At 38.9% G+C, this 18,423-nt stretch overlaps 1 protein-coding gene across 2 annotated transcripts in view; it reads right to left on the reverse strand.

Annotated features, from left to right (window-relative positions):
- The window catches only part of ITFG1 (integrin alpha FG-GAP repeat containing 1), a 70,725-nt gene that overhangs the window by 14,765 nt on the left and 37,537 nt on the right, over positions 1–18,423 (reverse strand). For both annotated transcript variants that reach the window (XM_058846335.1, XM_058846336.1), the window contains exons 10-14: positions 12,565–12,737; positions 6,004–6,154; positions 5,634–5,742; positions 2,997–3,040; positions 1,087–1,165 (exon numbers count right to left, since the gene is read on the reverse strand). In XM_058846335.1, the coding sequence (XP_058702318.1) occupies positions 1,087–1,165; positions 2,997–3,040; positions 5,634–5,742; positions 6,004–6,154; positions 12,565–12,737 (556 nt within the window). The remainder of the gene's footprint in view (positions 1–1,086; positions 1,166–2,996; positions 3,041–5,633; positions 5,743–6,003; positions 6,155–12,564; positions 12,738–18,423) is intronic.

The following is an 18,423-nucleotide window of genomic DNA, read 5'->3' on the forward strand; positions in this document are numbered from 1 at the left end:
TGGAATTAACAGTCCTGAGCACACTATTCATGGTGAGAGCACTGCCTGTGATTCAGATTGACTCAGGACCTTAACATGTCAGCATTTTCCCCCTAAATTATTGCTTTTATTTAAGTTAGTGTTATACAGAATATAATCCAGTAGTGAACTACTGGAACCATTTTTTAAAATCTGAGTTTAATTTGAAATGAGACTGAAGTGACAGATACAGATGACTGCACTTACTGATCATGTTTGGCTTATGGGTTTGGGATTTCTGCCTAAGCAAGAAATGAGTCTGTTATAGTCAGTCATAAATGAGACTAATAAACCACTTTGTAGAGTCTCCTGTGTTTCTAGGAGCCACCAGTACACACCTAGGAAGGCAGAATAAACCCCATTATATTCTAACATCAGGCACTGCTTGGAGCACAGCCCAGTGGATGATTCTCTCTTTGGCTGCTTTATTTTTGGACTCCTGCAAACTGTGGCACCTGCACCATCCCAGGCCATTAAAGCTTTAGTTACAAGTTGCACCAAGCACCCCTTCCCCTTGATTTTCATCCTCTTACCTAATGACTGATACCCTGCAGTTCCTGCCTTACCTGAAAGGACACAGGCATTCCCTCTCCAGCTTCCTCACGCTACCCAGGTTTTGTTTTGTTAGCTGCCAGTTGTAGTGAACAACTCCAGACAAATACATCCTGTGTGTTCTGAATATTATCCTGGTCCTTTGTCATCTGGCTACTAGGATTGTATTTAGGTATTTCAAGGCCACTGCTGTTTCTTAATACATAATTGCTTAGGAAGCAATTAAAAGCTTATGCTATTTCACAAACTGATGATATTTTACCCAACAATTTTTTGCTACAGCCAACTGTTCAAACCCAACTGGCACAGGACAAATGAAAAAATAATGCAATTACAATGTTTGTAATAAAAATGCAATCTGTAAAGAAGGAAGAGAACGTTGGGTTTTGGCATTGTAAACTGAAGGCACCATTGAAACCATTCCCATTTCCCTCTGTCACCTTTCCAACTCCTTGGGTTGCTGAGAAGCTCAAACACAGACTGTGCCTGGGTATTGCCACAGCGAGTTTCTCTTACCTGACCCATTTTTCAGGTACCCATTTGCATCTACAGTGGTGTACATGATGTAAGGACCAGGCTGATTAACTCCAAAGGGCTACAAGGGATAAAAACCAAAGAAAAAGGCAAGCAACATTTTAGGAACAGAAAAAGCTACAGTAATTAAACAGTAAACTGAAGAAAAATGGTTTTACAATAATAATTTATTTTTTATATTTTAACTTCAAAATCTTGCAACTGGTTTTGGTCATAGCATTATGTGGAAATCAATTTTCAAAATCACAGTAATGAGTTGGCTAAGTAATGTTTAATTTCTCATGAAGAAAGCAATACTATTCAGTCCTTTGGCAAAAGGTTTAATGTTTCCTTGGAAGCTATAAGTAAAGTAAAAACCCCCTAAAAATTCAAAGAAATAACTGCATGTTCTGAAAAAGAGAACCCATTTGATACCAGGAGAATGCACTATCTTGATGGTATTTCTGAATTGAAAAATACTACACAAATTCCATCTTTTTATAACTATATAGCAGTGTTTAATTTAATTAATGAAAGTGATTGAACAGTTACTTGTCAAGCAGTGGTATCTATTTTAAGCAAATTTCCTTGAGGAAGAAAGTTGACTTAAACATCAAAGTACAGTCATGAGGAAAAAACCAAACAAACAAACATCCAAGGAAGTTGTGATGAACCATAACAAATACGCCTAAGTAAGAAAGGGTGGGGAAGGGAGAGGATGAGAGACAACTACAAAAATAGATTTTAAAGGAATTTTTCCTTTTTTTTTTCCTAGTGCTAAATTCAAGCTGATATTAGGGCATCAAATCCAATAGAGAGCTTTCAAGTAAGATACAGAAGGCACACTAAAAGAGACGATGGCATGTTTCACACCATGCCTCAAAAAGTAGTAAGTTTAAACCACGAGAGTGATAATGATGACAGATGAAATCAAAGCCTGAAAATAGTAACTGCTTAGAATGAAAACTAAGGAGACCACAAAGGTGATGCAAATGCAGATTTGCATCTGATGAGTGAATAAGGGGAAATTTAAATCTTTTTTAGTGCCATAGCTGTACTCTAGCAAAATGTACCTTTTGTTACTTTCTGTCAGAGAACCCCTGTTACAATGGAGGCAATAGTTCCAGTGATCTCAATAATGAAAATTTCACCAACATCTGCTCTGACAATTTGCTTTTAAACACTCGATTTTTGTAATTAAGCTAATGATACTATCAAACCTCATTATTTTATATCAGAAATTAAACCCCACATCTCAAAATAGGCTTGAAGCAAAGGTTAGCACCTTTTGAAGAAGTTTTTCTATTTTCAAGTCAAAATTAAATGTGAAATTTTTGCAGAGCTAACATGCTACTGCTACCTCTGATTCCTCTAAGTTCCTCTTTCAGACCAACTTTCATTGTGAACATTGCTAAACAATCTGCTAATTGGCAGTTTGGTGGGTGAGTTTCAGATCTCTGGAGACAAATAAAATAATCTAAACAGAAAACACCACATGTATAGCTGTCTGCAGAATCCTCAGAGCCCAGTGGACTTCCTTCTTTGGCTGTGCCCACTGCTGGAGTTTGGTTCAGAAGTGGCTGGATCTGCCCCAACTTTTGCCTGGACTTTCTAAGTGCCCACCAAGACTTGGCACAATTCAGAGTTGGGGCACCCAAGTTCCTCTTGTCTCTGGTATATCTCAGTCCCCAGTGCAGGATAACAAAGCTCCTGCACAATGACTCAATGGATTCCAGCTCTGAGCAGCAGCTGCCCAAAGTTATGGGTCTCACAGAAGCAAAAGTTGGCCAATCATGACTTGGATTACACATTCTTCCAGTCAATAGCTCTTTTAATATGTTGAGAGTTTCTGGTATAATTAGACTTCAGCTTATTTAAAGCTAAATACTAAACAAAGCCATGGTTACACTTACTGTTATTTTCCGAGGACAGTCATTAGAACAGAGGCCGCTGAGAACTGCAAGAACAAAAAGTGAGCTTGATGTGTTTATGTTCACAAACCATCTTAGAAGCACCACCTTTCAAATCTGGTAAAGTCTAGTCATAGTGGCAGGTAGACATTAAAACACAAAGAAAAAAATATCCTCCTTGTGATTTATGGTAATGTATAACATTTCCTTATCTGTTGGAAGCACACTTGGCAGAAATTCATCACTATTTTACCCCACCTCACTGGTTAACCAACTTCAAAAGGACAGATTTGCCAGTTTGAAAAATTCCAAATGAAAACAGTTTTATAACAGTGAACTAAACATTTTATTAATTATTCTTCATTTCTAACCATTTAAAATACTGGCAGAGATTCAGCTTTACTGTTTTAACTGATAAAAAGATAAAGGCATCGTTTTGGAACTTGATTTAAAGCAACTCACAAAAGCTGTAACAAGCAAAAATCCCATTACCAATTTATTCTATTAATTCAAAAGTACTATAAGCAGGTATATATAATGCTAATTAATACCTAAAACCTGTTCCAATTAATTGTTTAAAACTTACTGGTTTGAAAAACCAGTTACATTCAGAAATCTCTGTTAAAAACCTAAATGAGGGACAGTGAAAGCCATCTGTTCTGTAAGCCAGGACATCCTGTCACACTGAGTATTAGAAGAAAACAACAAAACCCATACACATGCAATAAACTAAGGTCCATTCTGATGCAAAATTTGGACTTCTAATGACAACAGTTTGGTTGAGCAGCAGGCCAGTAATGGCTATGGGCAGGGAGAAGGATGCACCCCAGGTACTGAAGCCAGGGAAAAACATTACTTCTCTATGAATTATGGTATCCCAAAGCAAGCATGGCAGACAGAAAATGAAGATTTGGACCAGATTTGAGGGCAGGTCATCCTAACCACCAAGAGTTTCTTAAAGCGTTTTCTGTCTTCTTTAAGGGTCCACTGAGTTAAGGGACTCAATGTTTGGGACCAGGGAAATACAGAAAGGTAAGATGTTCACAGTCTGATTAGAAATCACACCCTCAGTGAGTGAGCAATGGCACTGCTCTAGTCAAACAAGTTTTCTAATAATTTGTGAGTAAATATTAAAAACTGTCAAGACTCCTAAATTACCATTCTTTGCTTGTGATTTCAAAATGTTGGAATTTCTATATACAGTAAGATGTAATATTTTATACAGTCCAAACCCCCTCAATATCTGAACAGTTAAGAGAAACAGGTGTGGCAAAGCAGAATTTGAAGACTGTATGCACCTACAAATAGGCTTTTAACACTACAGCTTTAATTCTATCTGTTACACATAGGTGAGTATACAAGTGGAACCAACTCTTCCCATTTTGATGCAAAAGGGCACGCTGAAATTTGCTGTTCAGTTTCACTCCTGGAACAAATTACCTGGCCAAGCACATTTGACATCAGTTATAATGAGCAAAGCTGTTCTCATTGTCCATATGCCAAATAAGTGAACACAATGCATTTATTGATACACTAACTCACACAAAGCACATTTTGTTAGAAATACCTTCCCTTGTATCACAGTAAAAATATTTTTGGACACTCATTAATTCCAATTTCCTGGGGTTTCTATGCAAAAATACTCACACCCTAAAAGGGTGCTAAAAAAAGGCTTGCCCCAGTTTTTAAGATAGATTTACATAGAGTGAATCAAAAAGCATGTTGCAAATTACTCCCTTCCCCATTAAAATACCACATAATTATAATTAATTCTGGTATGGCTTTGTGAAATGTAAGATTTTTCCAGCGGATTTTCTGCATGCTTTTATGAATTACACTACAGATATATTTTATTATTTAAAAGAAGGCTTCCATCAACATGATAAATGATTAAACACTATCACGATGAGAACAGAGCTCAAGCTGTGGACGAAGTAATAATTGCATCAGCCCCCAGCAGTAGCTGCAGTTCTGTTCTCTTATGGTGTGCAGAACGTGTGCTTTAGAGAATTGGATGCATTTAAGTAACATGAAGGCAAATACAATTTTTGAAGGTGAACCTCTAGTTGTTGCTAGTGAGCTTTGTCTTCATAGGCTCCCATACAGCCTTGCTTTTCACTCACTCTCAAAAAATCAAGCAAGACAGACAAATGAGCTCAAAGAAAGAAATGAGCTCAAAGCTCAACACCTTTGCAGCTGAAGAAGAGCACAGTAGGGCATGCAGTTAAAAAAACCTGATTATGAATATCATAGTCTAACTCAAGCCATTTAAACCAGCTCTCATTAATTCACACACACTGGCCATGCTCATGGCCACTCTGTGCTCTCAGGGTAAAGTGGGGTTTGTGCCATATGGTTTTGGGCTGGAAACGCAGAACTGACTCCCACAGGGATGCAAAGTGACCCTCAGAACAGACCATGCAGTGTCCATGCACGCCAGGAGTCCCTGAAATGAAATCAGCCCCTTTTGAAGGTGATTCTGCATCATTCCCACCTGGCACACCCCCATGAACTCCAGCAAAGCAGGCTTGCTATGACAGAGGTACAGAACATGACCATAATGTTTTCATATGCAAAGGCTCAAATATTCACATTCTTCTCAATGTCCCATTTTGGTTTTATTATGCATTGATAACTTACCAATAACTTTAACAAAATAGGCATCTGCTTCAAAGTTATTTTTCAATGTATGAATAGCAAAGTCCTTGTTGGAGTAGCCTTTGCTTAGCACAATGATATCCAAGATTCCCTAGAGGAAAAAAATCCCACAGTTACATTAGAATGCTTATTTACTCTTGGAAAAAAATGCCGTGCAGTGAAGTTTACACCTCTACTATTTATTTTAATATCTTCAAAACATTATGAATATAATGCTAATCAATTTGGGAAGGAGAGGGCCATCCACAGCTAAGCAGGACAATCCAAAGCTGCGCAGGCAAGGTTTGTGCAGGGCCCAGGGACAGGCACAGCCACGCCCAGAGCCTGGGCTGGGCTGAGAAGCTGCACTTACATCCTCATAGATGTCAAAGAAGGTCGCAACCACGGCATCCTTGATCTGATTGAGATCCGAGAGCTCCCAGAACACCTTGAACATGCGCCGCACGCTCTTGCAGCTCATGTTGTTGCATGGGACATTTTCTAGTAAAAATGCTTGTTGATTGCTGTAAAACATACATATAAAATACATAAACCAACTTGAGATAAGTCTAAATTACAGAAATTTTAAAATATTGTCATTAAATAGTTTAAGTGCTCTGGAGTTAAATGTAATAAAAGCACAGCTAGCAGCAACTGGGTACTTGAAAAATCTGTAAGTACTTATGTGAACTTTGCAGACAGAATTATAATCGTCATGCCTGATTTAAAACAATCAAAACACTAAATAAGTGGATTCAAACCAACAGGAATAACTTAACCACTCAGTCAAAGGACTGAACATATCCTTTATTCTGAAAAATGTAGAAATGAACATATCTGCCATTTTCCTAAATCCCTTCCACAATCAGTCAGCTTAAACACTATTTAAATGTGTCCATACTTTTTCATTATTTCATGACAGCTTCTTCCCATCTCAGCTCCATTAATACTTCTTCTTACACACTGCATGTTTTAAGCAAATTTGAGGTTAAACCAAATCTCTATTTGTATGTTTTCCACTGTTTCAAGCAAAATATAAAACACAAAACCCAACCTGCTAAAGTGCAGTAAAAATAGGGCAAGACAAACCAAGTTGCTGACACGTAGCACAAAGACAGGTGCAATACTAAACAAGAAACATAGAAAACAAGCAGAGTATCAGAGCTAGAGTAGAAAAATCTCCCCTCTAAAGAGTATTCAAGAGACACAAGGTTCCCACCCTCCCTGATAATGTATCAGTGCTTCTGGAAGAGGGAAAATGTCACACTTCACCAACCCCAGTCCAACTCTTCAGGCAGGTTTGTATCCTGGGAGCCTGCTAGAATCCTTCACGGCAATGGAAACAGATGAAGTTTCCTCCTCTCCTTCTGGGGGCAGAGCCAGGAGCCAGAGCAGTGTTCTGTAAAGGCAGCTCAGCTGTCAGAGCCCAGGGCAACAGGCAGAGCCACGTCCTCAGTGTGACCCTGAACACGCTGCTGGCTGATGGGGAGCGAGGTGGGTTCTGTGTCTCAGCAGCATCCAGGATGCACAGGCACACACAGGCACCGCTCCTTAGGCAAATCACTGAATTAACGTATGGCCAAAAGGAAATGAGGTCATCTGCAATATTTAAGGTGCTGCATTATCTGTATATGAGACCTCATAATCACAACCTGAAATTCTTAAGTGCTCACATTCATTTCATGTATTACCTAAGTATCATATCAGAATAGCCAGCTCCAAGGTAAGGTGACAAGCTGAGCTAAGCAGATTATTTAAAGTTCTCTTTTTCATCATAGCTTTTAAAAATTTGGACAAACTTTTACAAAGACTCTTTCAGTTCTGATTTCTTTAAATTGTCAGAAATCACTTAGATGATTAATTATTTAAAAGATGAAAGACTCAGGTTTGCATTGTACTCTGCACACTACTCAGGTCTAAACTAGAAGCCTTGTGAATAGATAGATACAAGGAGTTTATTTACTACAGGAACCTTTTTTATTTTCTTTCCTTACAACTGAGAAAAAAGGAAAACCATAATCAAAGTGGCACTGAGTGTGGAAATGCCACTTTCCTTCACCCTTCTCTATCTACAAGAGAAACATAAGACAAACAGCCGGAAGAAAAAAGCAATCTCAAACCCTAAACAGACGCTGAAGACCCAAGAAGTGCACTGTGGGAGAGCCCTCTTGTAGAGGAAATGAATGAATTCAGAGATACAGCATCTCCTGTCCCATGTGCTGCATCTCATCTCGGGAGGAGGAAATGTTGCTGTGCAGGCCATGCTGCAGCCTGTGATACACAAGGAGCCCTAGAATTGAAGTATCTACTTCCATGTTTCATTTCTGATACATATTATGATAAATAAGTGCAAGCTTATGACCTTCCTATTATTTTGAACAGAATTTTGAAGATTTCCCATCAGAAAGAATCTCCCTGTAACAAAGATAATCATCTGCATCCTTAAAATGACAAAACAATGTCCTTGAAAGCCTATAAAGACAGACACCTCTGTAATGGTAAAACCTAAAAAATCAATGCTGAAGTGCTCTACAAATGTGTAACAGTCAATACCAAACAATTCAGCTTCAGTGCTACAAGAGAGAGCACAAGAACTCTGAACTAAGACCAGCCTATTGCCCTTAACATGCCATTTGCAGCACTTCAAATATTGAGCTATACACACAAAAACACAGCTGCAGATAAACCATGTACTACCTACAACTTTGTTCCAAAGTACAATTGGTACTGATTTGGTACCTCCTGACCAAAGTCAGCTATGCAGGAAAGGGAGATTTAATAAGGCTTAACACCAAAGAAAGACAGAAGACTTATTTTAGTTTTAACATATTCCTTTGCAATTAGAATGAAATATTTACTGCTAATTTCATACATCTCTCATGCTATCAGTTTTAGGATGGTTCATTTACAGTAATACCAGGGACATCTAAATTACCACTATCTTTCTCCAGACGTTCAGAATAATTGAATTTGCCTCTGGTTTTTTAGATTTGCTCAATTACAAGGTGCTCATCAATCCTTCATTTAAAAGAAGTCCTCTATCCAACCTTCCTTCTGACAAGTGACAACTAATAATGATTTAGGAAGAGATAATTTGGTCGAATAAGAGTCCTTCCATATAAAGGATTAATACATACAGATTAATTTAAAACTGAGCATGAACACCTAGAAAACTTTCTAGAAGTCTATCATACTTAAAAGTTTTTTATTCAACTTTCTATATTCAGCTGTTTTTTGTCTCCAAGTTTCAGTCTTCACTGTTATCAATGGTATCAGAGCTGAAGTATTGCCAACTTGACCAGTGAAAAACATTCCCTTTGAATAAAAATGCATTTGAAAGACTTAGGTTACATATTTGCAATGCAAAATGCCAATTACTAGCACCTAATTGGAAACAATTGTTAAACAAAATTCCTTTCATCTAATTAGATGGGAGATAGATGTTTATAAACTCACAGGCAGTACTTACAATTCCAATGTTACCAGAGTCAATTTAAAATCAGCATGTGAAAAAATGAATTCATTTAGGTAAGACAAGAGGTATAGCTGAACCAATTACTAACTACTGATAAAATCCCTTCACCGATTATTATTCCATATACACACACAATTTCTAATACAGAATTCATGTGTGTATGTAGCCTGAATAAAAACCTGTGGACTTAACTTCTAATGTCCAGGTTTTGACTCAAGTCAGAAGTTAAGAGAATTCAGACTGAACAGATAAATACATAAGGATCTACAGTGCATCCAGCACCTTCACCTGTTGGAATTATATTGAGTATAAAAAAAGACTCAAAAGGGTCAACCTCCCACAACACCTGCAAGCAAAAGTGATATTCCTTTTTGTTGTTTCTGGTAAGGAGTGTCTCCACATTATTGGAATATTACACAGTGTAATTCCAAATCAAAGGGTTATGGCAGGAGATGAAAGAGCAGTTTTTGAACAGTTCTGGCAATACTTGAAGCTATTGATCATTTTCCTGACTTGCCCACTGGGCAGGACAGTAAACCAACATAATGCCCAACTGTGGTATCTTTATTTCAGTCTTTTATAAGGATTTGTAAGGATTTGATCTGAAAGTACTTTCCTGAATTGTGATGGAGGCATATAATTGATTTTAATCCTTTTCTTCCATCATCAGGTATTGGTATACTTTCAGATGAACAAAATTGTTTCTGCCTGCTTTAATTTCTTTACATTACAGACAACAAGTAGAAACCAGGTTTCCCAAATGATAGCACAGATTGAGGTCAAGGGTTTACAAAAATGCTTTTATCATTTAATCACAGTAATCAATCACTGAAATTAGATCTGTAGATGTAGCATGAAAGGCTTCAGAGAAAGAAATAAACAGCTTGATCCAGAAGTGTTTAAAATCGATTAAATAAGGTTTTCATTTTAATTTGCTCTAATTTAAGGATGGCTTTTAATTTAATTCCCACACTGTTTAAATCTCTCCAATCAGTGACCCAGTTACACATTTTAAAAGAAAGTATTTGCTTAAGTCTCTCAGAACCAATGAATTAATACTGAATGTGACATTTTATAGTGAGTGCAAAAAAAAGTGACTTTTGCTCCCATCCCAAACTACAATGCATGTTTCCATTACTTTTCTACAAATACTGGATAGATACAATGTTAACATGCAATGTATTTCTTGATTTTTAGGTTACTTAATCTGTTTTTGTCAGAATTCCTCAGTTTTCTGTACCTCCCTTGTAATAGCTTGTCACATCATCTGCCAGTACCTTCAGTCCTTATGCCTGTGTCACTCAATTTTGATGTCAAGTTTAAAAATAATTTTGAATGCACTCAATTGAATAAGCAAACAAATTCAGAAGCAAGGAGAATAAAAGTTTATCACAGTAGTTCACTGCAATAGGTGACTTCTGGGCTTCTACAAGAGTAACTATTCACAAACTGTTCAGTGATTTTACATGACATTACATTGCTGTAATTATACACCAGCCAGAAGACAGAGGCTCCTAAGACTTAAAACAGCTTCAAGTACACTTCTGAACTCCATAAATCTTCATGCAGCCCCTCTGAAGAGCACCAGCTATCAGGATACATGTGATAGTACAGCTCAAAACACAAGATTTCTGAGGCTTAGGTAAAAGCAAAGACAGCAACTTTACAGTTCCTACATCACTGTGTTACTTTGGCAAAGGGAAGGCTGGTTCTAGTTTGCTCTCTAGACTATCTGCAGTCTTTATTCAATGACTGCCGAATAGAAGATGCAAAGTCTCAGCTGAGGAAAGTCTGGAGTGAAACACCTGACATTCAGGGCCTGAGTGCTTTAACTTTGCCTGGCAAGTTCTGGGCCGCAACAGCATCACCTCCTTCTCGTCTGCCGTGTCTGAATAGAAACAGCTGCTCTGCTGTTATTTTAAGGCTCAGAGGTACAGACAGAGCTCAGCTGCTCACAGCCTTGTCATGAATCACATCATGTAGGCTGAATACAGGCACGCTACTCTTCAAACTGGGTCATTTTTAGGTGTGTGTCACTATCTGAAGAATTCTAACACAAAAATGTCAGTGGGTGACTCATGTTTAGGCAACCACTAGAAGACCTGAACTGACTTCTTGGACTTCAGCACTAAATTCTCTTACTGTCTGAAGCATCAAAGTGAGGTCCTCACTTGTTTTCCGTATTGAAACTACATTCAAAGTATGAACTTGCACCCAATATCATCCAAAATACCATGTAGAGGAAGATAACAAATACACCTGTATGAGACTTACTCTGCTTTGTAATGCATTAGTGCAAGTATCCGTCAAGTAAGGAAGACATTAAGATTCCACAAAGTATGGGTTAAAATACCTTTCACAAGTGATGACCTGAAGAGAAAGGGCATAGCCCAGATAATGCTTCATCCCTGCAGATGCTGGCAGAGTCAGTTGTGCAGCACAGACACACTGCACTCATGTGCACACATCCTGTCTCTGCTGAGGTTCACTGACATCATGGTCTCTAGGGCTCTCAGCTTTTCTCCAAAGTAAACAAGTCTATTCATCATCCCTACTGTCAAGCAAAAGCATGTTCACATGCAAACATGCTGCTACACTTCAAGGTAAAGATAAGGACATGCCAGCAGCAGCATCCCCAGGTGCCAGGTGAGAGCTGCCACAGGCTGCTCCGTTCCGATCAGCCGGCTGCATTTATCCGGCGGCACGTGCTCAACAGCTCGGGAAGGCACCTACTCGGGTCAGCTCTTACATGGATCACTGCCTCCTCTGTGTACAACAGGCTCCCTGTGAGCATCCCCACATGCCCTCTCCCACCTAGCACCAGATGGTAGCAGTACAAAGTATTGGGAAAGCAAGCAATGAAGAAAAAAATTTAAAAAAAGGAGGATGAGAAGATTACACTGAAAAATTTAATAAGAAGGGTTAGAAGCTTCTTTTTTGAGGGGGTTGGGTGTGTGTGTTATTTATTTTCAGTTCTCTTGGACAATGTAAAAATCACTGGTAAATTCCTGGTTCTCAAAAAGGGCAAACCACTACTGCATTTCTCAGCAGTCACCAGTCAGTGCTCACTCCATGTGACAGCACGGAACAGATTCCCCGGCTCTCAGAAGCCTGGTGTTACTAGTCAGCACTGACAGCTGAAGTCAGGAATTTACAGAAGATGATCTGGGAAAGGAAAGGGAGAGAGTCAGCCCCTGAGCTCTGGCAGGAGTGCCTAAAATGCTGCCTCATACTCCAGTGTCTGATGCAATTCTGCACCCAGGGTCCCAGTCTGAGCCTATACAATTAGGCATTCGGAATGTAGCATGTAAACACACACTTGGGTTTAAAAGGAAACACTTAGCAGAGATCAAAAGTCTTGTTCACTTGATAAAATGAATGAGATGTACTAAAGTCAGTAATTTCTATGACTGATGATTGAACATGAATCTGATAGCTTTATTTCTAGGTTTGCATTACCTTCCAGAAGTGTTCTTCAGTATAGCAAGTGCATCTGGGTAGCCATCCATATTGTAATCTCCAATGTGAAGTGTAATTGGAAATGAAATTTCTGTTGAAGATTTGTCATTTTGATATGGTACAAAGCCCCAGACTGTGTCTTTATTTCTGAAGTCTTGCAAGACTGGAATCCACTGTAAAATAAAACAAAAAAAGAACAACTAGGTAAAGAAATTAATTTTATTTATTTAAACAATGTAATTCTATTTAAAACAGCTGACACCACTTCATCAGGATTCTTAACCATTTACAAGTAAGGATTATTTCCCAACTCTGTCACCAAAAGAAAAAATAATTTTAAGTACTTTTTATGCACTCAGTTATTCCAGAACAGGAAAATATAGTTAAGATTGTAAGAATACAACCAGAACATGGAGACATTCAGGAACACTTAATGAAATCCAGGCTTGCCTGGAATTTATACTAATCTTTAAGTGTAGGTAAGCCCAAACCATCAGAGCCACGAGAGCCTGGGTCTCGTTATTTTGCCTGGAATTGCAAGGCAATGCAATAAGCATCACTAAAGCTGGAGGATGGATGCAGCCTCCTTGGATTTGTGGCCAACACCAAATTGCTGGAAACTGTCAGTTTGCTGCAGGACAGGATGGCCATTTAGAGGGGCCCGGAAAGGCAAGAAGGGGCAAACAGACACTCAGCTAGCTAGAGACACCCTGCCCTGGACAGTAAAGCCCTGCACTGGCACAGGCTGGGCAGTGCCCAGATGGGTACCAGCTCTCCTGAGGGAAGGGAAGGTCCTGGTGAGCAGGAAGGTAAAGCTGGGCACTGCAGCTTGAGCAGCAAACCAGCTCTGCACTGGAGCTGCTGCCTGTGCTCCTGCTCAGGATGACCCAGGATCTCCTTTCATACAGCGCTTGTTCACCTGCATCTGGATTCTGTGTCCAGTTATGTGCCCCACAGTTCACAAAGGATTTGAGAATACTGAGTGTGCTCACAGAAGGGTCAACAAGATGGTCAGGCACCAAGTATTTCATCAGAGAACAGGCTGAGGGCACAGGGATTATTTGGAGAACAGAAAATTTAGGTAGGATCTTGCAATGCCTGTGAGGAGTTAGCTGAGGAGATGGAGCCAGGCTCTCTACTGTGATACACGGCAGAAGAGCAAGAGAAAATGCTCAGGCTGATATGAGGAAGGTTCTTACTAGGGATGAACAACCAAATTAAACTACAAATGAAGCCCTGAGAAGTTGCAGGATCTTTGTCCTTGGGGGCTTTCTAAGTCTGACTGGGCAAAGCTCTAAACAGCATAGTCTGAATTCAGTTTGCTCCTGCTTAAAGCAGGAGGCTGGACCTCCTAAAGGTTCATTTCAGCTTGAACAATTTTATTATTCATGGATATTTAGAAGTTCAAGAGCTTCAGTTCCTCTCCCTACATCCCCAGAAGCATCAGATACTGAACTGTTTGATAAGAAATTAAGATTAAAGTATCAAACTGAAAGTACAAAAGAAATGCAAAGTCTAATTTCTCCAGGACAGGAAATAGAATGCATCTGCACTTACTTTCCAAAGTACTGCAGAGGTGCTAAATAGGAATTTATCTTAATTAAAATCAAGGTAATTTTCCAAGTTAGTATGAAGCTGAAGTGCCAGGGTTAATATTTCAATGCTACAGAAAAAAATCAGTGTCATCTTAAAAGTCAAGTAATTTTATATGTCACCTAACTGACAATGCCTTCAAAAGGACAGAGGGGTGCCATCTTAAAGAATTGCTATCACCAACATTAAAAACACTTAACAGATCTTACATGTCTCTCACCTAAGCTTTAATTTTCAGCTATTCAGGAACCAAAACAAGATCCATATGACAATATCATATCCTGCCATGGATAGACTCCCTCGCTAGCACAACCCAGTAATCAACAACATTCCTGCCACATGGTAACCCTGTGTGACACCTGACTGCTCCCTTGGGATTACAAACTACCACGAGCAGATTAGAGAAGCCCCCAAAATGACTGCAGAAGTGCACTGAGGTCAGTGCTGTGTGGGTCCCAGAGATGGCTGAGAAGCCTGGGGCAGTCATGCCCATCACTGCACACACCCAGCGTGTGCCGCCTGCGTGTGCCATGGCTCTGAACTGAATCATCATCTGCAACACCTGCTGCAAACTCAAACCTGAAATCCAACACACTTGGAGCCCCCCACCCCACGGCATGCACATATCCAATTAGTTACTTGTCATTGCTGGAAGTTTGGAAAAATCTAAGAAACAGAAAATAAGGGAAATACTCTTACCCTGAGGGAAATTTTTCAAAGGGTTGGATTTCTTAGCACTTACTTGTAATGCAGAAGACAGATGAAACAATATTATTGCAAAATAGTCTAATTTTGAAAAACAGTGATTGAAATCAGAACCATGAAATATAATATAGCTTTTACTTTACATGGTATCATTCACACAGTCATTGCAGTAAAATCCAATTATATCCATCATATACTTTCTAAATGTTCCCAGGTATGGTAACACTATCTTAAAGAGACAAAATTAAAGATAAATTTTTAGGCACAAATACAGATTTATTTCTCTTTTTACTCTATTCAGAGTGATTCACAGAAAACAATTTCACATTCCTAAGGTCTACAATGAGTTACAGAACAACAGGTGAGCACAGCATCACCTATTGCTACCAAGTATCAGCACCATTGATGCCGCAGAGCAAATCCATCCATGCCACTGAAACAGTTGTGGGACTTTTCCCAAGAGCAGCTGTGTAACATTCAAGAACATCAGCCTTGTTTGATGCATAACCAGATCACATCCCAGCACCAGCTGTAACTTACAGACAGTTTAAATTCAGAGTAATCCACGCTTTTGGCGAAACTCCTTCTGTAGATTTCTATTACAAACTGCATTATTGTGTAATGTAATGCAAGATTAATTGTTTGTGCGCCTCGGGACATATAGTTCAGTACAAAAAGCAGAAAAATGAAAATGTGTTTGTCAACAATATAAATCTCCTGCTTATTTTGTATTTGATAATCCAGACAATTACTTTAAGCTTCATGTTTGCTGTTACTACGTTAATAGGAAAAGACTAAAACTAATTTTTTAATTTCTGAGAGAGAAATAGGTGGATATAATGAGGACACATGAAGCTATTTTTTTCCAGTTTTCTGATCATATGATTTCTCCTACACAGCTCAGATGAGAAAAGACTGAAAAATTGAGTAAGTGTATTTTTAAAAGAAATTTTAAATGAACACATAAAACTCAGTCAGAGAAATCAGATTCACTTCTTCCTTTTCTGTTAAATTCCCCTGCATAGCATCACTACTTAATATCACTTAAAACATTTATATAGATATTTTAGATCCTTTAATTAATTATTTGTAGGATAAAATAAGAAAAATATTTAAGTGCTTGAAAATTTATTTTTAAACTCTTCAAACATTTGTTTTTCAAGAAGAAGAGAATGTTTTCCTGCCCTGTGAAAACAGCATCATTTTCATTTTGAAAAAGATGTGGGGATTTGAGAAAAATAGAAGACTCCTTGCAGTCACTGTAAAGGAAGTTTCCGTACAAAGTCCACACTCTTCCACATTAGGGTAAGCACTTCTCTTGCTTGAAAGCCTGTGAGCAGGTCTGAGCCCAAGCTGTGCAATTAACACACCTCCATTTCTAAATTATGGCCAGAAACCTGGGAAGCACAAAACCCACCCCCAGCCAGCTGTGGCTCCCAGGCCATAGAACACGGGCAGGGAGTCAGCTGTGAGCCATGAAGTTGGGATAGCAATAGCCCATTCCTGGCCAACAGTTTCTGGGAATGCCAAGGATGAGCATCAGGAGTGGCTTAAGAGAGCTGCCACAGCAGCAGGAGTAACACAAGTCCTCTCCCCGGGGCTCCCTCTCTCATCGTGCTGCAGTTCAGCTGCACACAACAAATAACTCACAGGACTTCAGCATTCATTAGGCTTCCAGTGCATGCAAGGGTCACCTGAAGCCCTTAGACAGCTGAGGAAATTACTGTGCTTTACACCATTAACTTACAGTGTTCAAAGCCCAGAAGATGACAATCCACAGAAAAAAGTAACCAAACCAGTAAAAATCATGTTTTCAATGCTCACAGCCCCACAGCTGCTTTCAGAAAGAGAAGCAACTTAGAAATGAGAGGATCTTGTAGAATATGTCATTTACAAAAACTACAGCAGCTGAATCCATATCCCCCTTTAAATTGTTACACAGGAATGAGGAAAAACTTCTGACATTGACTGACTGCAGCTGATAATCGATGCTGTCACCTCCCTCTCTAGCCTAGAGAACGACACTGTGAAGACCTGGGGTTTGCTGTAGGATTCACCGCTGTGTTCTACTTCAGACCTGTTCCATTTCCAAGAGGAATAAAGCTATAACCTTTCTATTGTACACAGAAAGGTTACAAGAATCATCAAGCCCACAAAGAAACTCTCAGATGAAGGGACTGAAATAATAGTATTTGCCTCAGGAAACAAATGAAAAATCATACTGAATACTTGGCAAAATTAAAGAAGAATTAGTCATCTCTAAGAATATCACAGTATCTAGAGTACCTACATTAAACAGCACCAAGGACTTTAAAACATTTCTCAGATTAGACTGTAGCTATTGCAGGTGAATTTAAAGAAGTCTGAGGTGTCCTAACACCTGCCACAATCTGAAACAGCATATCGGATTCCACTTGGATCTGACAGCAATTCTGTTGTTGCCATGGAAACTTTCACATTCCTTTAAAACCTTAGGAGGTCTGTATCTCCTTAAGCCACTCGTGTGTATTTTGTTGGCCTTTACTTCTGCTCCACCATCCGAAAGAAAAAAATCTGAGATATTTCTAACACTTAACCCCCCCCAACCAGCATCACACAAATTAAAACCTATGATGAAAGGCTATCCTTGAAATAATTCTCCTAGCTTGGCCTGGCTTTCCAGTAGCCATCCAATTGGGCCAAATACATAATGAGAAATATCCTGGCAGACAGGATCTTACTGGAACAACTCCAGTTCTTCCTGACATGCCATTGCCTGCCTTTCCTCAGTGTAAGTTTTAGGGGCACTAATTGTACAGATGTGTATTTCTGACTGTTATGCATTTCATCCCAAATCATCACATGCTACCATGGAACTGCAGTAACTGTTTCTCATTTGGTTTTATCTAATGCTACAACAAACACGCAGGAAGGACAGAACCAGGCCCAGCAGGCAAAGTATTTTTTGTAAGACTGTCATCTCATTTGAGACCTTTCAGATTCGAGATCAGTTTCTTTAAAAAAAAAATGAAATTCTGAAAACAAGAATTTGTTGCTACACCCTTAACTAAAAAAAAAAAATCCACAAAACCCTACAGCAAAAACTGAAAAAAGACAATGGAGATACGGAGTCTTCTATTTTTTCAATAATAGACCTGCAATTTCTCAGTTTCCCACAGACTCCCTATAATCCTTAATTACATTCCTGTTCCACAAGGGATACCATCCCCTTGTCGAAACACATTCTGCACTACAAGGGCTCCTTATTATTTCCCTCAAATTGTAAAGTGATTAGCAAGCAGAATCTATTCCAGTCTGTTGACACAAAGTTTATGTTTATAATTTCTCATGAAGAGTAACCTATTTAGTCAAAGCTTGTCATGTGACCTCACACTGACCAAATTCAGTGAAATGAAACATTTTACTTCCAAATAAATCTAAGAATTGACATACTTGAATAGATTTTTACTTGAAGGAAGCATGCAACACATGGGAAAAGCTGCAGACATACGAATACTGATAATTTTCACTGTTTCAGAACAGAAAAGAGAAAAAGTTTCAAAAGAAAAAAGCTCCATCACC

The sequence above is a fragment of the Poecile atricapillus genome, chromosome 10, assembly GCF_030490865.1.
Source record: "Poecile atricapillus isolate bPoeAtr1 chromosome 10, bPoeAtr1.hap1, whole genome shotgun sequence".
Taxonomy (NCBI): Eukaryota; Metazoa; Chordata; class Aves; order Passeriformes; family Paridae; genus Poecile; species Poecile atricapillus.